Source organism: Myodes glareolus, chromosome 18 (genome assembly GCF_982192425.1).
Source record: "Myodes glareolus chromosome 18, mMyoGla1.1, whole genome shotgun sequence".
Classification (NCBI taxonomy): domain Eukaryota; kingdom Metazoa; phylum Chordata; class Mammalia; order Rodentia; family Cricetidae; genus Myodes; species Myodes glareolus.
Genome location: NC_142043.1, coordinates 44,981,271 through 45,003,983, shown reverse-complemented (window position 1 = coordinate 45,003,983; position 22,713 = coordinate 44,981,271). Strand labels below are relative to the sequence as shown.

At 50.9% G+C, this 22,713-nt stretch overlaps 1 protein-coding gene across 2 annotated transcripts in view; it reads left to right on the top strand.

Moving 5' to 3' along the window:
* The window catches only part of Edar (ectodysplasin A receptor), an 82,079-nt gene that overhangs the window by 44,284 nt on the left and 15,082 nt on the right, over positions 1–22,713 (top strand). For both annotated transcript variants that reach the window (XM_048451087.3, XM_085679660.2), the window contains exons 2-5: positions 6,276–6,344; positions 6,991–7,113; positions 8,285–8,466; positions 15,449–15,534. In XM_048451087.3, coding sequence (XP_048307044.1) covers positions 6,294–6,344; positions 6,991–7,113; positions 8,285–8,466; positions 15,449–15,534 — 442 coding nt within the window. In that variant the 5' untranslated portion in view covers positions 6,276–6,293. The remainder of the gene's footprint in view (positions 1–6,275; positions 6,345–6,990; positions 7,114–8,284; positions 8,467–15,448; positions 15,535–22,713) is intronic.

Sequence of the window (22,713 nt, the reverse complement as noted above, 5' to 3'; positions counted from 1 at the left end):
GCCCACACACATAGAAAAGTGACTCTGTGGGTTTGCTCACCCCGCAGGGCTACATTGTTGAAGCCGATAGATGTGGGTTACAATGTACCCAAGGTGGTACCCTCTTTGGAGGAAATAAGCCCATAGCTAGCCTCTCCTCGTTCAAGGGTGGTCCAGAAGGCCAGAAGAACATGAAGCTCCAGAGACTGGGCTACCCCGGTAATAGCGACCAGTAGGGAGGATAGCCACCCTCAGAAAACAGAGGCAAGCTGCCCAGTCAAGACACAGCGGCTGAGGAGAGGACTTGAGACGATGTACCTAAACTCCTATGTAATTTGGTGTTTGGTGCATTTCTCCTCAAAGAGGAACCCTTTCTTTTTCTTCCCCCCACCCCCCACCCCCCACCCCCCACCCCCCACCTCCGGTCTATAAGACAGCAGTATGCACAATTTTATAGCCGCTGTACAGAAACATGGACGGATACACGTGTGGATGAACAAAATTAAGGAAACTGCTGGATACAGATGAGAGATGCTGTTTGCTGACTGGCAGCCTTTCTTTCTGAATTCTTGGGAAGTGTAAACCTTAGCTAAATGTTAAGTTTCTCCTCCCACCCTGCACCATGGTTCTTCAGTGCTAGTGACAGCCCCCAGCCACACACTCTGATCTGTCTTCAGTGTTTGCTTCACACAGCATCTGCCTAGCGACCTCTTGAGGGATTTCTCTCACGCCTCTGTGTCCTGCCCAGTGGCCTCTGTACACTCACCCCTGAGCTCTGCCAGTGGTTCAGGCCTCTGCTGTTCATCTCGTCTCCCCCTTCTTGTCTCTAGCACCTCTGTTACTCCAGACTCAACCCCCCCATCCAGACCTTGCCCCCCAACCCGGCTCTACTCCAGATCTAGCTACCACCTGCCCCTTCTGGCTGCCCTTCCCTCATGGTTTAGCCCCCTCAGAGCCTGTGTTTTTCAGATTCCAAATTAGGGCTTAGAATCATGAAGTCAATTTCCTGAGCTGCAACCATGGTTTTTTTTTTAATAGAACCCCCCAAAAGGGACAGCATGTATCAGAGTACTTTGCAGTGATAGTGATGAGTCTCCTGAAACTCTAGTCATGTGTGTGTGTGCACGTGTGTGCGTGCATGCGTGTGTATGTGTGTGAATGTGTGTGTGTGTGTTGGGTCGCATTGTGACATCTATTTCTGTAGAAGGCCGCAACCACACTCTCCACCATAGATGGCGCTGCACCGCCAGGTGAGCTAGAAAGCTCACACGTGTTGGTATTTTTCCACTACTCCCAAGGTATCACCTGGGACTGGGAGCAGTTGACCAATCCAAGAGTGACACGTCCAAAGCAGGGTCTGTTTCCTATATAAGGGATGGGTTCCATCTTATCTGGGTCCCCGGCCATGTTGGCTTATGCTCTAGCTCCCAAGAGGATTAAAGCCATTCCTGCAGAAGGATCCTAGTGTTCCGCGTGGTTCTTGCTGGCGAGGGTAGCGTGGGACATATTTCCTCCCTGGGTTTCCTCCTCTCGAACTATCGTGGAAAGTCATCCTGCCACCCTTGCTCTGCCACGAGTGTGGTGGATGTGATGTCCACGGTTGAAAAGATACCTCCCTAGGATTAGTCTGTAGGCAAGTCTGTGGGGTATTGTCTTGATTAACAGCAGATGTGGGAGGGGGAGGGCCCATCCCACAGAGTGCAGAGCCAGCCCTGGGCTGGTGGTCCTGGGTTGTATGAGAAAGCAGGCTAAACAAATAAGGAGTAAGCCAGTGATCAGCATCCCTCCATGGCCTCTGCATCAGCCCCCGCCTCCAGCGTCCTGCCTTGACTTCCCTCAGTGAAGGAGTATGGCATAGAATTGTGAGGTGAAATAAACCCTTCCCTCCCAGCATGGCTTTTGATCATGGTGTTTTATCGCAGCAACAGAAACCCTAAGATCATGGGGTAATCTTGATTGTCACCTTGGGGGTCGAGAAGGAGACGGGTGAAGCACACCCATCAGTGTGTCTGAGGGCATCCCCAGAGAAGTGTTAACTCCAGAAGAGCCATTCTCTGCAGTGTGGGCAGTAGTGCCCCATAGGCTAGGGGCAGAACACAAGGGGAGGAAGAAAAAGCCAGCGAGTGCAGGCTCTGTGTCCCGAAAGGCTGCTCCATCCTGCCACGGGCCGCTGCCTTGATGGACTGAACCTCTGAAAACCACGAGCTGAAGTAAACTTTTCCTCCTCGAAACCAGTTCTTCGCTGTGAAGACAAAGCTGCTGACCCAGCGACCCTTTCCATAAGCCCGCTGCAACCCTCTGTCTTCATCGAATTCTCTCTCAACTTTCCAGTCAGCGGCTCCTGAGAGACCCCACCCCGGTCCCTCGCACTGAGGCTTCCAAGATGCCTCTGCGTGTCCTAGGCTACCCTTTGCAGGCTAACTTTCCTTGCCCCTGCAAGACTTAGGTAGGTCCACCCCGTCTCACTCGGCACAGGAATGGGACACGGGCTTCTGAGGATGGGCAGGGCATCATCGGCTGCTGCAGCGAGCTGAGTATGTGCCTTTTTCCAGCTCTGCCCCCAAGAGTCCCAGGCATCCCTGGTCAGCATCAGGAATGGCACTGAAGGAAGAAACATGTCTTGGGAATCAACAGGGCTTCTCAAATGCAGCCGCATCACAGACCTCTAGATGTAGGTCCAAACTGTAGATGACCTCCTGACCCCTGAAATACTGCCTGGAGGGAAGGAATTGGCCCCATCCTGTATCCCAGAGTATGGTCAAGATAGAACAGTTCAGAAATATTTTGATGGATAAGGCAGCACCCAAGAGACGACCAGTCTCTACTGAGGACTCCAGCTTGCCGAACCACACGTCTCCAGAGCCACCTAAACCTTCTGTCCCCTGCCAGGCACATAGCAGTTTTGAGCACTGCTTGTCAGTGGGATTTAGGCCTTAAGGGGAGAGAGTATCTTGACAGAAGGCCAACTACTTGTCTGGGCCATGAGTTAATTATAAACTTCAGTCCTCGGTTCCAGCCACCTACAGTGCGCAGCCATGATGTTCCTAGGTTTAGGCAGATGAGTGGCTTTGTTTAACTTTTCTACCTCCATCTAGAGAGAAGAAAAGGCAGACAGGAGAGTCTTGGAAGGACCAGGAGGGCTTTGTCCCAGGAACATTTGTGCCCAGAAGACCCTCTTTGGCCCAGGGTCTCTGAGGTCACACCATTCAATGGTGGCAACGGAGTGCCAAAGAGAAAGGAGCCACAGGGAGACCATGTGCCGAAATTACCAAGTCAGACTGAGGGCCAGGAACAGGGACCTGAGTTCAAGGTCAGGGGTGCCTTATCTCTTCCTCCCCACCATCCATGGGTTCCTTCATAGGGGCTGTGCAGACCCAGCCTATAGATGTCACAGAGACAATCGTGAAATAGGTCCAACTGCTCCAGCCCAGTGCCACAAATAAATAAAGGGTAGGGACTTGAAACAAGGGATAGGCACATCTCAGGCAGGTTCTTAACCTCGTGGTACTTCCATTTCCCGACCTGGAGCATAAAGATAAGAACCGAGCCCACCTCGAGTGGAGGTGAATGGAAGTCTGAGGTTTGCCGCACAAGTTCACGAGCTGGCATTCCCACACTGTCACGTTGTCACTCCGGGTGGAAACCGTGTGGAGGTGGGAATGGCAGAAAGCAGAGAAGCAGAGCGGGTGGGAAGGAAAGGGAGCAGCTAAGGAGGCGGTGGTAGCCCCTCCTGCCCAGGACTGACCGCAGACATGGCTGGTGTGGTCTGCCTGGGCTCGGGGTCTCAGCTTGGTTATGAAAAATGTTCCAGATGTCAGATAACAGGCCGGTGCTGCTGGATTCCAATGCACTATGTGGACAGCCTGATGTGGACTGGCGATTTGTTTACCAGTGGGTGCAGTTTTGCAGGACCCTGGTCTGGGTCACTGATCGTCTGACCAATTATGCAAGTTAAGCATCAGCCTTGCTTGCAGAGATGGGAAGAGATGCAGTTACCACCCAGGTTGAAGGCAGCTTTCTTAGCTCCTAGCTCTTGCACCTCTATCAGTGTGGGGAACTGGGGCTCCCCAAAGTGGTGGGAGGTCGCAGCTGAGCCCCATTTCCTCCCAGCTGGGCTGATGTCTGTCTGTACTCTTGAGGTTCAGGAGAGCACTGACCACAGGACCACCCCTTCCCACCCAGACCTTACACCTTCCAGGATAAGTGTGGGCAAAGCACTAAAGATGCATTTAGCTTTTTGTTTACCTTTGTCTATTTGCTTTCCCTTTGACCCTACTTTTATTGGGCACATCTTTAATGAGCCTGTCCATAAATGCTCTAGGCTAACACCAAAGTGTGGAGGCCCAGCACTTTCCCGTGTTTCAGGGAAGCTCCCAAGAATCTGCTATAATTAGACATCAATTAAATTAGAAACCATTAATATACCTCTTGGAAGGCCTCCCATACCCAGAGCCTCTGGCCCTATCCACAGTCATGATGGAAAGGCATCCCAGCTAAACCCACTGTCCCGAAGCAAGGCCAGAGCTTCGGACCTAAGGCAGGAGTATGCGTGAGGGTGAAGTTCCCTTTCTGGCCTCTGCTGCCTCAACTCCACCCTACCCGTTAGGGCTGGAGCCATCCTCTCAGCCTCTAGGCTGGGTCTCCCTGCCTCCCTTGCTGCCTGCCCCAGCTTGCTCCTTGCCAGAAGGAAAACACCCAACAAGTTCACAATTGAGGGCAACCTGAGCGCTTTCATCTTGCCTTACAGGACCAAGGTGCAAAAGAGTCTAGAAACCCGGCCATTTCTGTCAGGCCACCCAGTGCACAGCAGTGATGTGTGAGGGCAAACTTGAGGTTCCTGAGCCCATACATGATCCAGACCCCGTCCCTCAAGACCTTGCCAGTGACCCTGGCTGGGTCTCCCCAGACTATTGCAGAACACCCATCTTCAGACAGCTCTAGGGAACACACTTCTCCCCGGAGTGAAATAAATAGCCCTGGGGTCTTTCTCTAGTCGCAAAGTTCAGAGTAGAGCTAAACCGTCCACTCTCATCCTTGGTCCATGGCTGCCTCTACTCTCTCTTACTTCCCACCACACACAGTCTCTGCTGTAAGGCTAGGGGTCACACAGACCCACCTCTTGTGCACACAGTGTCCCAACCACAGCCAGGGAGGTCTTCTGTCTGAAGTCTTCGTCCCTCAACCGTGGCAGTGAAGCCATGCGTGGAACTGAAACACTATATTCTTGTCCTAGGGCTAGAGGCCAAACCCAGGAGTTCACACATGCAGGCATGGAGGGGGTAGTTAACCACTGAGCTACACCCCCAGCCTGGAATTCTGTTGTTTGCTTATTGTGCTGATGAAAGAGAGTGACATCTCAGAACCCTGCCTAGATCCCTTCTTAAACAGTGTGGACATTTCTGCTCCATGAGGAGACAGGAGATTGGACAGGACTGCTCAGGATGGAAACAGCGCCTAGCTGATACGGGCCCTACCTGCCTCTTCTCTGCCTGCTTGCACCTTGGGTGTTCCTCTCCTAAATGTGCACTCTACTTCTAGAACCCAGACTGAGCAGGACCGAAAATCTGCTGGGATCAGGACGTAGATGCCGAACGTCCAAGTGCTCCTGGCCTCCCTGGCCCTGACTGACTTGCGCCAACCCCCAGCTTAACAGCAGCCCCCCCCCATTTGCTCAGCCTTCCCTCTAGGGGTTCTTTCTAGGGCATCGTGTGATGCTGCAGAGGGTATGTGAGCTGCCTTCAGGATCATCAGCCTGAAGCTTAGCTTAGAGTCTGTCTATTCCAGTGGTTCTTAACCTTCCCAGTGCTGTGACCCTTTAATACAGTTCCTCATACTGTGGTGGCCCCCAAAAATTATTTCATTGCTATTTCATAACTGTTATTTTGTTACTGCTATGAATCATAATGTAAATATCTGGTATGTAGGATATCTGATATTCGACCCCCAAAAGGGTCGTGACCCACAGATTGAGAATAGACTATTCTTTTTTTTATTTTTATTTTTATTTTATTTTATTTTATTTTTTGGTTTTTTGAGACAGGGTTTCTCTGTATAGCTTTGGAGCCTGTCCTGGAACTAGTTCTTGCAACCCAGGCTGGCCTTGAACTCACAAGATCTGCCTGCCTCTGCTTCCCTAGTGCCGGGATTAAAGGTGTGCACCACCGGCCGTCTCTAGACTCTGTTCTTTGGGGTGTGACATTCCCCATGCTGTCTGCTGGAAGTTACCTTCATCCACTGAGATGCAATGGGGATGAAGGCAGATGGACCACCTGATGCTGATGCAGTGTGTCTTTCAGGTACACTTCCAGGAGATCATGGCCCACATGGGGGACTGCAAGTGGACGTCCTGGCTCCCGGTGCTGGTGGTAAGTTGTTCTGAGTGCCTCTCCCACTGCAGAACTTACTTCAGCCCCTGCAGAGCAAGGGGTATTCCCTCGGGCCAGAACCTTCGCTAGCTGTCCCGCCTCGGACTGCCCTGAGCCTCCTGCACCTCGGCTTCAGAGCTCCTACAGCCTCCTCCACCCAGCTGTCAGAATGAGGCTGAGGGAATAAGGACGACGGTACCCCTGGTTCTAATTGGAGCATTTTCCTGGCACCTGCTTCACGGGACTCGTAGATAGAAATGTCTCTCAGTGCCTATCAGTGACGTGTTAGCCTGTGTGATGGCCCACAGCTAAAAAAAAGATCAGAAAGTTCCTGTCCTCTTGAGTCCTGCCTGGCAGTGGGGATTGAGACACCACGAGACCAAAGGACCAGCCCCTGTAGCACCTAGATATCTAGACGTTCAAGAGAAGGGTGCCTCCTTCATGACCTTAAGAGAATCCAAGGCTTCTCTTGAATGTGGGAAAAGGATGGATTTGGACAGTAGGATCAGAAGGAAGGTGATTATAAGGATGGCTGTGGATGGGTTGGGGGGACAGGAGTGGCCAACGTGGGGCTCTCTAGGGACTGATCCCACATAACAACTGCATCTTGAGGAGCTGTGGAGGCCAAACACCTTTTCTGTAACAGGTGTCCCTGATGTGCTCAGCCAAGGCAGAGGACTCCAACTGTGGGGAGAATGAATATCACAACCAGACTACCGGGCTGTGTCACCAATGTCCTCCCTGCAGACCGGGAGAGGAGCCCTACATGGTAAGAACCAGTGTGATGAAGGTTTCTGTCCCACTCACCAGTTCCTGAGTAACTACTCAGAGGCTTAATATTAATTATAAATGTTTGGCTGATGACTCAGGCTTATTCCTAGCTAGCTCTTACATCTAAATTAACCCATTTCTAGTCATCTAAGTATTGCCATGTGGCTGTGGCGTGACTGTCTGCTGGCATGTTGTTCCTTGGGCGGCTAGATGGCGTCTCCCAGCTCTGCCCTTCTCCCGTATCTCTGCTTAGATTTCCCACCTGACTGTATCCTGCCTTGCCATAGGCTAAAATAGCTTTATTTATCAACCAATGAGAGCAACACATATTCATAGCATATAGAAAGACATCCCACAGGAGACCAGCCTATGTCCCTGAGCTCTCAGGAGGTAGGGGTGTACTCACAGCACCATCCTCCTAAACTGTCACTGAGGTCACCAAGAGGTCATCAAGGTATATTCACCAGGGTTGAGTGGTATGAGCTGCAGAGCCCAGTGTACCCTCTAGCATATTTATCAGGCACTCTGAATTCTGTTTGTTTGTTTGTTTGTAGGGGCTGGGTTTCAAGGCAGGGTTTCTCTGAGTAACACCCCTAGCTGTCCTGGAACTCGCTTTGTAGACCAGGCTGGCCTCAAACTAACAGATATCTGCCTGCCTTTGCCTCCCAAGTGGTGGGATTAAAGGTGTGCACCACCACCACCCGGTCCTAAATTCTTTAAAAAGTGTCCTGTCCTGCTCTGTTGGGCTGATCATCTGAATTGGAAGAGAGAGAGATGCTCTCCGGGAATAGCACATCCATTCTGAGTTCTGGGTTCCCGTGCTGTGGGACAGCTAAGCTCACATGCTCTTTGAAGCACCAGAGAAACATCTGGGCCAACAGCATCTGGGGTTCTTGCAAAGTTCTGAGAAAACTCAGGCTTCCAGGTTTGTCTTCTAGTGAAGGACACTCTGGGAAGCCACTGGACCTCTTTAAAGGGCCTCATTTGAGGCTGGACACTGTCACTAAGCCATCAAAAGGTGGACAGGAGCAAGCTTAGAGAAGGACCCGAGGAAGATAGGACTTTACAATTGCTGTAGGATGGGCAGCCAGGGGTGGACACCTCCAGCATGTCACTGTGCAGGCCTCTGTAGTCACTTGTATTCTCCTATCCTCTGCCTCCCCGGCCAGTCCTGCGGATACGGCACCAAAGACGATGACTACGGCTGTGTGCCTTGCCCTGCAGAGAAGTTTTCCAAAGGAGGTTACCAGATATGCCGGCGCCACAAGGACTGTGAGGGCTTCTTCCGGGCCACTGTGTTGACTCCGGGGGACATGGAAAACGATGCTGAGTGTGGCCCGTGTCTCCCTGGGTAAGTGTGCTGCTGGGCTGACCTCTGAATGGGGAGGAGCAAGGACCCTGTGAGCAAAACCCCACAGGCACAACAGGCCTTCCCAAAGTGTCATTCCCACGCTTTGTCACCTGGGGGTGATAAGATAGTGAGTCCTGTCACTGCTCATAGACAGGCAGCCTTCAGGTGCAGTACCTGTGGTGGATAAGAAGGCATTAGGACAGCCTGACTGCCTATGTAAAACAAAGCAGCCAAGCACAGTGAAGCAGTACATGGGAAGCATTTTGGAGGGGGAAAAAAATCTAACCTTCCCAGGAAGGTACTGCTTGTGGCATTCTGGGAAGCCTAAGTAAAAGGTGTGAGTCCTCTGACGTCTGCACTTTTCACACTGTGGTGGAACATAGGTCTTCCCCCTCCAAAATCAAAAAGCAAAGTGAGAATATAACTGGTCCGAAAGACAAAAAGCAAAAAAAAAAAAAAAAAAAAAAAAAAAAGTCTTTCTGTTTTCCTGATAAAATGCATTAGCAAATTCTGCCCAGAATCAGAAAATTCCTATCTGGACACCCAAGCAATACTAAGCCACAGCCGTTGCTGCTGCCTCCCCCTAGTGGCCACAAAACCTCATGTTTGGCAAGACTACAGATGGAGAGGAAAAGCACGGTGGGAGGTGGGGGAGGGGATGGAAGTGGTGTGGGTGGAGGAGGTGACAACGATGGTATCCTGACGGTGATGGTGCCCATGGCCATGATGTAGCAGGTCTGGGGTGGGGTGGGGGGAGTCCAGGTAATGCCAGAGGTGAGCAGTACCTTATGAGAAGGAGGTACAGAAACGTCAGAAAGACACCTCCAGAATAAACATCAGTGAGCTGTGAATTCACTCTTCATCACACACACACACACACACACACACACACACACACACACGGCGGGGGGGGGGGGGTTATTGTAGAAACTGTTATTCCATAGTTCCCATCCCCAGCTGTCTGTCTCCTGGTGACAGACTCCTACCCCAGTTTCCCAGGGTTCTGTCTTCAGCTTCGGGCCACCTCCTAAGCCACAGACTCGGGTATCCAAATATTTGCTAGGTAATCCAATGCTCCGGTCCCTGACACAAAGTGTGATTCAAATGTATTTGTCGGGTGAATCTATGAGACAGTAGAACCTCGTCATGTAACCTTATCCTTCGACACGCAGAAAGCAGAGGGGTAGAAATGGGGAGAGGAGGGGACAATTCCCTTTCAAAGGATGAGGGAAAAGTAAATTTTCTTCTTGCATTTTTGTTGCAGTTACTGTGTTGTGGAACTCCCCAAAAAAGGAACAACAGCATTAGAACCAGAATATGTGTATCCCCACGTAACTGGATAGGCACCCACTGAGGGGACTGGTTGGTGTAGACCCTGGGTTTGCCCCTAAGTGAAGGGAACTCAGTGAGAGCTGATGGTAGACAGAATTAGTCTCTAATAGCTTACACAATTCTTAGAATTTCATTTTGATTGATTCATTTATTAACTGGCTTCAGTTTTTTTTTCTTGGTTCAAAAGTATGGTACACAAACGCAGAGTGTCTGGGGGTCTGCTGTGTCGGGCACACACATCCCATCATGCTTCCTCAGGAGGGAAATGACCTTCTGTGTATACCCTGTCTACAGCCATGTAGCAGCTGCATTGCTTATTTCTGCATTATTTATTTTCCCTGAAAGCAGCAAGCATCTGAGAAGGTCTGGTCCTTTGGTTCCCATGGCCTCAGTGAGGAGCTCATGCCAGATGCAGAGATGCTAGAGACAGGTAGAGTCAGATAGAGGTGTTCTAGCCACCAACACGGAAGACTTGGCCTTTCAGCTTGTAACTGACGCTGGTCCCCATTCAGAATGCCAAGTCGGGGGAAGGATGCTACAGGACTCAGTGTCAGCAGGATCCTTTTGATAGCAGTAAGGGAAATGCTGAGCAGTGACGAGCCTGGAACCTAGGGAGCAAGAATTCGGAGAGCAGGGGGAACTAGGGCAGAGGCACTGGGGGCCACAAGAGCCTAAGTGCTACCCAGCAGCTAGGTGGAGGAACAGGGTGGAACGGACTCCTTGGTATCTGCCCTCCTGTGCAGATAGAAGCAGCATACAGGAGGAAGAGGCATTTGGTGGGGATAGACAGACAGGTGGAGGTCAGATGTGTAGAACCCAGTGCTGCAGGACATCCAGACCAAACTCTCTCCGGCAGATAGATAGAGAGGTGGAACACTCCAGGGAAGTGCTGAGCATCGCTTGGGCTGTGCATATGGCATCCCCGAGGTGGCTTCAGAGTGCAGGGGGTATGGGTCTGTGTGAGGTGAAGCTCCCTAACCAGACACCTGTGGCTAGAGGAGAGCCTTGTGACAGTGCCATAATCAGTGGTCCATGGAAGTGGTTGCTCTGTCCCATGACCGTATGCAGCCAGCATCATTGCCCGTTAGAGCCACGAAGAAGAGACTTTCTAACCAAAACAGGCAAGCCTTGGACCCTGAAGTGGCCACTGCTCAAAGGCAGATGCCAGCTGGCACTTGAGATCTGACTTGAGAGCCATGAAGACCATTTGCCTGCTCCCAATATTCAGCAGAAAGTATCCAATCTCCGAGGACATTTGATAATAGTAGTGAGCCCCTGCCTCCAGAAGACTTCAGGCAGATGCCCGTTATGTAGACTGGGGTGGGGTTGCATGGGTTCCAGAAGCGTGTTTCGGGCTCTGAAGTCTTGAGTACTTCTCTCTCTGTGTTCCATGGAACAGTAACTTTACCTTCAACCTTGAGGCTAGAGCACCCGGTAAGTGAGGGAGGGGCCCATGTCCACACCATCTCAGTGTGCTGCATATCATATCCATATCTGTGGAGTGCCACAGATGTGGAGATTGGATCATCAGTTCCCACTTTGGCTTGCAGGGAGATCTATCTGCCAAGTCAGTCGTTCCTGACCCTGAAGTCACTGAACAGAAAGCCTGCACTTTATCCCTAGTCCCCAAGGCCTTCTTAGAACTACTTCCCCTTCTCTCCGGATCTCAAATCACAGGGACAGGCCCCATTTCCTGTTGCATGCCCTAAACCTACAGAACAAAATGAGGCTCTCATACTATCACAGAGGACTATGGGGCCTTTTGGCAGGCTGGACCGGTTAGCTCCATGAACCCCTGTGGTTGTGAGCCAGGATGTAGATTTACCTGGTGTTTGTCTTTTTAAGGCTGCGGGTTGGCCCTCTCCCCTCCCTGTGGTTTGGCAGGTGCTGGCTGCCACTCTCGGTTCTGCACACACATGTGGCCCAGACGCTCGCCGAACAATAGCAGCGCATGGGGCTTTCCTGTTGGGAAAGGTCTGTGTGGGAGACGAGAGGCGGCAAGGACGAGGCAGGAGGGAAGGGGTTAGATTTCATAACCTCCCTCGCTTTGCCATCCCCTGCCCGTGGTAGCTCCTGCAGCCAGCTCTACACCAACCACCGCCTTTCCACGGGAGGCTTAGTGCAGCCCCATGGCTGGGCAGGCTGGAGACAGGACTCTGTAGAGCACAGATTGCTGCAGGTCATGGCATCTCATGACCCAGAGCCTCTACCCGCAAGCCTCGGTCCCAGGAAAGGGGAATCTGCTGGGAGAAGCAATCAGAGGAAGGAAGTCTGAATAGTAGACTCTTGAATCCTTGTTTCAACTGAATTTTGCCCCGAGCTAGACAACCTCGGCCAGGAAGAACAGAAGATAGAAAGAGGGAATATTGATTGAGGTTGTCCCCAGCTGACAAAGGCTCAGCTTAGCATGTTTCTCCATTATGATGTTCCTAGTCATTAAAGAGAAACATCACTTCAATTTGGATTAACTCAGTTAATGGTGAGCCCCCATGCGTCACTGCCTTTCCTTTCCAGAGAGCTGCATGAGACAAGCTTTGTTACAAAGTGGGCTTTGTGCTAGATGCTGCAGCCCAGGCATAGGCAAAACGTGCGTGTTCTGAGCACGCTACAAGCAGCTCCACCAGCTAGTGTGGGGCTGAGCGTCCTGAAAGCATTTTCTATTTAACAGTTTCTCTCACAATGAGCTTATCAGAACACAAACCCACGGTAACTCCAAAAGCATTTGTAGAGAAAATCAAAATATGGATCAAAGAGTCAGGGCTTGCATCTTGGCAGAAAGATGTGGTCTTGACAGTAACTGGGCCACACATGCCTGAATGAACACTTTACCTCAGACAGAAGAAGCTGTCAGAGGGCAGAAGAGAGGCTAGCATCCTCCACTCTTGTTTAGCCGTATGCAGAACTACAGGTACAAACTTTGAGGTTAGTTTAGGTTAGTCCTGAAAGAAAAGCCTAGCATTTAAAAATGGTCTCTGGGCTGGAAGGATGGCTCTGTCAGTGCCTGCTGCACAGGCCTGAAGATCTGAATTTAGATCGCCAACATCCGCAGAAAAGTCAGAAGTGGCAACATGATCGCAGAGCCAGGAGGGCCCCTGGGTCCCAACTAGCCAGTCTGCCTAGTTGGATCAGTGAGCTCCAGGCTCAGTGAGAGACTAAGACACCAGACATTGACCTCTGGTCTCCGTACGTCTGCCCACACAAGGAAGAGTGCTCCACATGCAAACGTGCATGTACACACAGGCACACGTGCATAACAAGACACACGCTAAATATTCTTACAGCACTACATGCTAGAACAAGGCGGCTTCTTATCTGAAGGCATTTGACACGTGTGCCGGGTGGGCCATGCAATTTCTAAGGAGTTTCCTAGAACCAATCCATCTTTAAAATGTTTATACTGGGCCTTGAGCTATGACTCAGCAGTTAGGAGCAGTTATGCCCTTCCAAAGGAGCTGGATTTGACTCCCAGCACCTCCATGGCAAAATGTCCGCAACTCCAGTTTTGGGGGATATGACACCCTCTTCTGACCTCCAGCGACAGCAGGCATCCATGTGGTATACAAACAAAACGTGCAAACCAAAGACTCATACACGTAAGATGAAAACAAACAGTATTTTCTTTTTCTCTTACAGTTTTTCAGGCCTGCCCCTTCATTAAGTTACTTTATAAGGCTTGGTCAAGTGTGCAGTCAGGGCCCTGAAAGGAGTGTGGAGCTGGAAACAGGAGGCCCTGGGAGAATCAGAGGGAGACACTCAGATGGGAGGTGTCAGCCTACAGCAGGAAGTGCCTACCTGCATACCAAAGAAAGGCTACCTCACCACAGATGGGAACCCCAGACAGGCCAGCCAGCAGCCCCCTCCCTGCTAAACCCAGGTCTTCAATGTGTAACAGGTCCTAAAGTCCCTGTGGTCCATACCCCTTCTACGTGTGTGACTTTGGAGCCTTACTTGTGATGGAGCCCGACATCCAAACATAACCAGAACAGACAAGTCTGTGGCTCCGCCACTTTAAAAGGGGGATGGGTGACACCCCAAATACCTTTGGAGCTTTTCTCCAGTTCAGTACCTGGAACTGCGGAGCAGAATATAACACTACTCATTACCTTGTCTGGCCACTATTTGCCAACAATTGTCCTCCTTTCATCCCTGGCAAGAGGTTTATCCTCATTGGCCTCCGGCACCCGGTCTTAGCAGGACAGGAGAAGAAAACGGTGTGGCCTGGGAGCCAGATGTTAGACTGCTGAAAACAGAGCTGACCGGAGCACCTTGAGGCCACCTGCCCCTGCGGAGTGATTACTAATCACACTCCACCATTGGTCCCTATGAGTCTTCTTGCTTCACTGACAAAGATGGCTTCTTAGGGGACCAGAGGGCGCGTTTGGGAGCTATTTCCAGAAGGCTTGACAGTTAAACTGTTGTGGCTTCTCCGAAGGGTGTTTTTGAGATTGGTTAATTAATGTTTACAAGATACACAGGGATCTGAAGATAAAAGGTGTTGAGGAAGGGCAAGCAATTACAACCCTGATGTTACTGGTAATGGTCCAAGCTCAAGGCGGGCTGGGGTCCAGAGTCTCCCAGCCCGCCCTCCTGCCCCATCTTTACCACCCACAGTCATCAGGAGGGCTAATAAGAAAGAGGTTGGGAAACGGCTGCAGGTGGATCCACCAGCAGAGAGGGCTTTTCATCTCCCGAGTTCTCAGAAAGGGAAGCAATGCCGCCCGCACACGGGCTCCCTCTATTTCATTAGACTTTCCACAATGTGGTCAATGGCCTCATGATCACCACACAATGTTCATTTATGATAATGGCTCACACCAAGAAATGAGCCAAAACATCAAAGAATTACCCTCCCCTCCCAGGCCATTCCCCTCCTGGGAGGGGATTGGCTACTGCTAAGGGCCGGATCCTTTAAAGGGCGGAGCGTAGGTAGTAGCATTGCTTGGGTGAAAAAAGGATTTGAGGTACTTCTGAGTGATTCACCCTTTACTCTGAGTGCGACCACAGACAAACGCAATAGTTACACAGGTGTCTTTAGCCCAGGGCCATTAATGGTGTCAGGACCTGGTTCCTCTCTGGGTCATCTTCAAGGCCACCTGCACTGACCTGTGTGACCCCTCTAGCCGTTTTCTGTCTCTGACACTGTCACCCATGCAGCCAGTTGAGGGGTCCCAAGGGCCCCAGGGACAAGCAGGCATTTTGCCAGCAGCCCCATCAGGCTCTGGGTTCTGAGAGGGGGAGAGGGACTGGGAGAGCTCACCAGTGCCCCCAGGTGGTGGCACACAGGCACTGCTACTGAAAGCTTTTATGGGAGGTACTAATCACACACACATACACACACACACACACACACACACACACACACATACACACACACACACACACACAGACCCTTCAGGAAAGGAACAAAGAGAGGAAGCCATGTGAAGTCAGGCCCCAAATCATCCCAATACTGGAAAAAAGACTATCCTACTTCAGGACATGCTAAATATCCCCACAAGGAACTCAGGGAGGGCTGTTGGCCTCTTAGGCCCTCAGTTCCCACCAAGCTACCTCATACCCGGCTCCAACCATGGCCTGGTGACATCCAGGTTGTGTCTGTGCGGTTCCTCTCACGCAAACGCCTTTACTCTGTCTCATCTTGTCTCCTCAGCTACTACATGCTGGAAAACAGACCGAGGAACATCTATGGCATGGTGTGCTACTCCTGCCTCTTGGCCCCTCCCAACACCAAGGAATGTGAGTGTTCCCCCCTTCCACGGAACCACTGTCTCATTGAAGCGCATTAGCGATGGTCTCACTGTGCCCCAAATGTCTGTGTGTGGGTTGCCTTATAAAACGAAAGAAGTCAACGTTCTTCCCCTTGGAGCACTCTTACCAAGAGCAAGCCTGGCTCAGAACTCTGTTTCTCTCCCTATGTCTTCCATCACCATCTGTCAGTCTGTTGTGTGAGTTTGAGTCTGTGCCTGCCCAAAGGCCATCTTGTGAATGTCTGCCCCATGCCTATGTGTGTGACTGTCTGTGTCCCTAACAAAGGGTTTTGCTCTCTCTTGTATTGAACAGCACAGAAAACGGGAAGGGATCCACACAGGGAAAGGATGAGGGAAACAGGACAGAAATCCTTGACAGGGCTTTATAAAGGGTGACATCACTGACTCCCAGTGACCCCGACTGCCCCACATAACACACACTCCTGCAAATGTCACTGCACACACACTCATCAGCCTATACCCACGCGGTGGCCAGCATTGATGGTGGACATGTTTTATAAGGTTGTCCTCAACCTGTTTGCTGTTTTCAGCATTTATTACCACAGCATACATAAACACATACACACATGCACTCCTCTTGGGGACGGGGCACGAAAGGGTACAAAATTGAAGATTACCACTGTGCACTGTCTTAGGTTGTAAATGTTGACCACACGGGAAGTCCAAGACATAGTAAGGACATGCAAAGTTGTTACATTGTTTTATTTAAAGCAGAAACAGGCCAAGCACACAGTAGGATCACAGTCTTATGTCCTGAGTGACCTCGTGGGATATTATTTACTCTGACTGTGAGGTCCTACACAAGTTCCTGTCTCTGAGAATGTTAAAAAAATAATTCTAACAGTGTGTAATGGTAAAAAGTAAAATACTGCAGGTCTCTGAGTGGTGGCAGGCAGTGGGTCCCAAGACCGCAGTGGGCCACGAAGACAGCCAGTCCCAGGCAGGGAGCCACGTGGCGGGTGACAGACAGACAGACAGATAGGCATACCATGCAGAGTGAGGTTGCATATTTATTTAGTGGGTTATGGAAGGGAAGAGGAGAGGAAAGAAGGGAGAAGAGCAGAGAGGCAGAGAAAGAGAGAGCGAGAAAGAGGGGAGAGAGAGAGCCAGCTATCTCTTTGGGAGAGAGAAGGAAAGGGCTCAGACTAGAAGGCCTGCCTCAGCGGTGGGGGGGGGGGGGGGAGGAAGGGAGTGGGCGGGGCTTGTCTCTTAAAGGGACAGGACAGAGCGTCACACAGTCCATCACCACAGGGCCCCATTTGCCCGGCACTGAGGTCCTTTACTACTGGTGTAGAATGAAGCCAGGCCCAACACCTAGATAACATTAGCACAGAAGCAGCTGGGCATGGAGGCAGCTCTGCCAGCAGTAGCATTTTCCCAGCAACCAGCTCAGGGGCTAACAGCCACCCAGGTCAGGGGCTAACAACCATCCAGCTAAGGGGATCTGATACCTTCTCCTGACCTCTGAGGGCACCTAAAACACACACACACACACACACACACACTCACACAAATTAATAAAAATGAAATCTTTCTTAAAAGACCAACACAACAAAGGTATAAACAGACATTAAGGCCATCATGAAGGTCAGCCAGCAGCTCCTCTAAGGAGTCACTTGGTTGTCCCTTCTGTCATGGAGAGGTCCCAAGACCTGATGTACTGAGCTTATGTGACCATTAGGAAAGCTAAAGAGACTGCAGATACAAAGGTATTTGGAAAGAACTGTAAAGTGCTAGACAATTTTAAGTTCTTCTGTATATATAAAATTACACGAGGCCATGGGAAATGTAGAAATATCCGTAAGCGATCAAGAATTGAAATAGCTTCCAAAAATTACAGCTATCAGCCTCGTGAGATTATCATCCTCCATGGGCTGCTGCTTTCCTGGTCTCCCAAGGATCACTCTTCTGTTTATGGAGAAGTGTCTTCCCCCCCCCCTCCCCCCCGTTTCAGAGGACTCTAATGTATGGTTTCTTGGATTTTGAGACATGGTCTATTAAATGTCAATAAGTCCAGAAGTTGGGGCCCTTAACCTGCTTCCGAACGTCAAACCTACTAAAAATGTGTTTGGGGACCCCATCATACTGGCTGGAAGTGAGGCTAGACAGAGACTAGCCTCATCTACTCAACGCTCCATAGGAAGGGAAGCCGGTGCCTGGAACCTTCAGGTCACGATAGTACTTTCAAGGAGAGTGTAATAGGGACTTCATCCATAAAAGGCCAGGTGATAGGAAAGGAAGAAGCCTAGAGGCAGGGCTGCTAGCCTTTGGGGGACTCAGAGGGCCAGGCCCTTCTCTATATTCCAAATAGTTTAGCAACTGGAATAGATTTGCATGTGTTTAAAACTGAACTTCCTACCTGTCATATGCTAATTCATTTACAAATTGGCAGAGGCCCTGGGGCTTCTGGCTGCCAGCCTGACCTGTGGTGAAGTCAGCTGCCATTGCTAATGTGTCTTCTGTTGGGGCATCTCCGTGGATTAAATGCCAGATAACTCTGCGCTGAGGTTCTCACCTGAGTGGAAGATATCAGGACCGCACCGCCTATGAGAAAAGAGCCTATGAGAAAAGATTCTTAGTCTGCAGAACCTGGGAGGAAAGCAGCTCCCCTCAGGGGGGCCTCACACAGACCTCACACGCCCTTCCCTAATTGCCTCACCAGCCAGAAGAGCTATATAGGCATCCAACCTAGCGGAAAGCAAGGGAAGTCCCTGACTCCTAGGGGTTAAGCAACAAAAAACACAGAATTCCCTTCCATCCCTCTAGTCTTTAATTGCTTAACTGACAGCTAGATCCCAGGAAGGCTTCGCTGTCGGTTTCTATACCCCAGTCTTGGCTCTGGGGCCAGTCCAGCTCCCACTGGAGTCCTTTCAAGCCAATCTCCAGGCATTCATTTCCCAGCCCAGAACTTGTCAATAACAGATGTGATAGACTGGCCAGAGCAGAACTGACTGGTCGGAGCCTTCCTCAGAACTAGAACAACTCCACTCTGCCCTTCTCTATCCTGGCCTCAGTCTGGAGACTGTGTTACCCAAGATGCACTGTGACCGGAAAGACTACCAGTAAAGATGGCCCTGTAAAATTAGGAGACCCATACACTCGGTATTGTTGTCCACAGCCCCGCCCCAGGAAAGCCAAGGACTTGGCCAAACCTCATCTTTGTTGGGATCTTGACATCCCTGGCTGGTGGCCTAGGCTGCACCTCTTCCTGAAGGGTGGATTTGCTGGGCCCTGCTGAAACCAAGTTGTCATTCTTGGTACTCTGAGTCAAGGACCCTGGGGCACCTGGCGATGCAGCTACATGCCCAGGAGAGCGAGCGCGGGCAGATGGCCAGGAGCAGGACAGCCAGCCTAGCTGCAGGCCTGAATCAGCATGAGGGTCTCCTCTGCGGGAAGGACGGGGGTCAGGGTGCCCACTGCTCTCCTCACCCTGCGTGACCGAACCTGCTCTGGCCTTCTCAGAGAACTGGGCGGAGGAGTTCGACTCTTAGTGTAAGAACTGCTTGAGATAGTAGCTCATGTTTCTGGGTCTGCCTCTGACGCAGGGGGTCTGGGTGGTCCCCAAACACATTTTCATTAAGTATGACATTTGGGCATAGGTTAAAGGCCCCGGCTCCAGGCCCTTTCCGCCTTTGTTAGAGTATTTATCCAGCCTCCTGGCGCTGTTTCTATTCCTGCCAGGCTGTACTCAGTGGCGGCATCCACTGACTTTCACACACCAGGGTGGATAAAGCTCCCCAAGGGCTCCCATAAGCATGCCATAAGAGTGCTGCTGTGTTGCTGTGATGCAGACCTTCAAAGGCCCTCAGGAGAAATGAGAAGGTGACACACATTTACTTATGAAGTAGAATTAAATGTTCCTGATCCTGGATGGCCAAGATGCTGGGTCCCAGGTCAGTCCTGCCTCCAGGCTAAGCATCATCTCCATCAAAGCGTGGAGACCATGGGATCCTTGGAGTCGCTTCAGTTTCTGCTTTCCCTGCCGTGTAATTGAGACAATACCCACACACACCGGGGTGGCAGAATGTGTACACTGAATCTGGAAACACAAAACGGGATTCAGCTGGCAGCCTTCCCTAAACTGGCACCCAGCAATCTCTTCCCAAGGCCCTGCAGCAAAGCCCCCTGCCCTCCCGCCAGGAACATCCCACCGGGAGAGCTTCAGGCCTTGGCCTCTTTTGCCAGCTGCTGCTATGGTGCACTGGTAAATCCAAGTTACACTGAAGGCACACGAAAACCCTTTAGTTTGTTTTTTCAGTAAACCAAGGAGCAAGATGTACTTGAGCAAGGAGCTCTGTCTATAATTTCCTTTCTCCCACGTTGTCCTGAGAATGCAGATATCCCGGACAGCTAAGTAGAGGGGCCTGTGCTGTAAGGACAATTGGTCAGGTTTGGAGGCAGAATCTCAGGGCTAGAGAAAGGTGTGCATCCCGCTTGGCTTCCATGTGAATTCCCACCCCAAAGAAAGTGATCTCATTATCTGTACCTCCGTTTCCTCTAAGATCTTGTGTCACATGACCTCTGTGAGGACAGGTGGGACTGTATGGGCTGTGGGGGGGGAAATACCCACCCAGCAGAGCAGGCAGCACACTCAGCCCCACGACAGTGGCCCTGCACTTCCAACAGCTCATCTGGGACAGAGCGGTTAGAAGGACAAGGACATACTGCAATAGAAGCCCTGTGTTGTGGCAGGATCAGCCCCGTCACCTCTATCTACCATCTATCTATCTATCATCTCTCTCTGTGTGTGTGTGTGTGTGTGTGTGTGTGTGTGTGTGTGTGTGTTTAATCACCTGTCAGTGGCTAAGTCCCCTGAGTTTAGTCAAGAATAGAGTGGTCTCTTACGGGAGAGACACCCAGGCTGTGGCTTAGAGCACTGTAGTGGATTCTGTATGGCACATATGACTCCCTCATGTGAGTCTTAGAACATAAACAGGAAACCCTGACCTTCAGGAGCATAGACCCAGTCACTTCTGTAAAGTACTATCCACACCAGAACATGCCACATACCACTGTTCACACCAGAACATGCCACATAGCACTATTCATACCAGAACATTCTACATAGCACTATTCACACCAGAACATACCACATAGCACTGAACACACCAGAACATGTCACATAGCACTATACACACCAGAACATGCCACATAGCACTATACACACCAGAACATGCCACGTAACACTGTACACACCAGAACATGCCACATAGCACTATTCACACCAGAACATGCCACGTAACACTGTACACACCAGAACATGCCACATAGCACTATTCACACCAGAACATGCCACATAGCACTATTCACACCAGAACATGCCACATAGCACCGAGGACCTGGTAAGAAGCAGGGTCTTCCAAAGCAGGCCTGAGTAGAAGCAAAGATAGTGTTCCCAGCAAACCAGTCCTCTCCCTTCTAGCAACTGGTGAGGAGCCAGTGGCTCCACCCATGGCTCAAGGATCCACCGCCAGGGTTGTGGGGCACCTCCTTGACAACCCTAAGAACCAAACCACTCTTTAAAATCCAAACTGTTTACACTCTGTAGAGAATGCCAGGCAGCCTCTAATGCATACTGGCACTTTTATAAATTGTGTGGATTAACAACTTCAAAGGCCCATATATACCATCATCTCTTTGAACAGAGCTATAACCCCACTAAGCCTTGTGCTTACAGCTCACTAAGTCCCCGAGGAAGGTGAGCTGAGCTCCTGCAGCCAGCCTGGGAATTCACAGTGAACTAGGCACATCTGTCCCTACCGTCTTGTCTACTCATAGACCGCGAGTGAAAATTTCTGCCCATTATCTGGAACATCAGTTTTTACCAGCTTTTATCAGACATTTCACTGTGGCGCGCTCCTTGACCAGCAAGGAAGAACAACCACGAAGTCGAGGATCCTTCCCAAATCACACTTTTTTGGAGCCTCTTGGTTGAAGGGAGAGCGGGAAGCGAGAGAGAGAGAGAGAGAGAGAGAGAGAGAGAGAGAGAGAAGGCCAAGCTGCATCTGCTTATATAGGTTGAAGGGACTCGGGCACTGTCCTGATTGGTGAATACCAGTCTGCTGATGCCCGAAGCCTCGGGATTGGCTAGGGGCAAGGCTCAATTGCACATGTACAAGCAAAGGGCGCTCAGCCCCATGTGGCAATACCAAAGAAGGACTTTGTTTACCTCCAAGCTGCAGGACCGTCAGCGCCATCTTGTGATGGCGATATCCGGATGGCTCCTTACATTTCACCTTGCTCATTTCAAAGCCAGGGTCCCATGGAAGCAACCATTCATCTGCACTTGACTAGCCAAAGAGACTGATACAGAGGAGCAAATGCCCGATTGAGGAGAGCAGGGTAGACTGGGATATTCCTAGCTGCAAACCATTTTGGTAGTGAGAGTCAATCGGCATCAGACCAGAGTACAGCCTAATACAGGAGAATATGCATGCAAGGGTCCTAGCATGCAGCAGGGGGGACTTGCACCATGCCCGTGCCTCCGTGATGGGCAATGCAGATGCTAAGACGTCTTCTAGGCCCCGCCCCCAAGTACCTTGTAAGCGGGGATAGTTTATAGAGCCATGATGATGATGGGATGCAGTGAAGAGCAGCAATAACCCAGGTCTGTGGCGCTCTCTCTCTCTCTCTTTCTCTCTCTCTCTCCCTCTCCGTGGGTCTTGACCAAACATACATCACACACAGTTTATTCAACACGATACAGTGTGTTCCTAAGATTAACGTCTATAATTCTGGTATGTGTTTTTCAAGGGTTCGGGATAATAGAGAGAGGGTGTTTGTTTCCTCTGGGGATTTTTTCCAACCAATCTAAGAAAGAACAGAAGCATCCCGAAGTGATTGCCAGGGACCTGCGTTTGCCTCCAAAGGCCTGCAGGTACCCTCCTGCCCATTAGCGAGCCACGTTCCCTGCGGCTTCTAGGGGGTCCTTTGGGGCCTGCGCTGCCCCAGCGGTCTCTATGACGGTGATATGCCAGGATGCCGAGGGGCTTGAACAGACCTGTGTGAGGTCAGCCTGGCAGCCTGGGGATGTTCACGACTAGGGTTTGCTCTGCTTTTCTCAGGCCTCCCTCACCTAGAAGGCAGAAGGCACTGAATTGAGGGCAAAAGAGACCAAATAAGAGGCAGGTGGGTTTTTTTGTCTGCT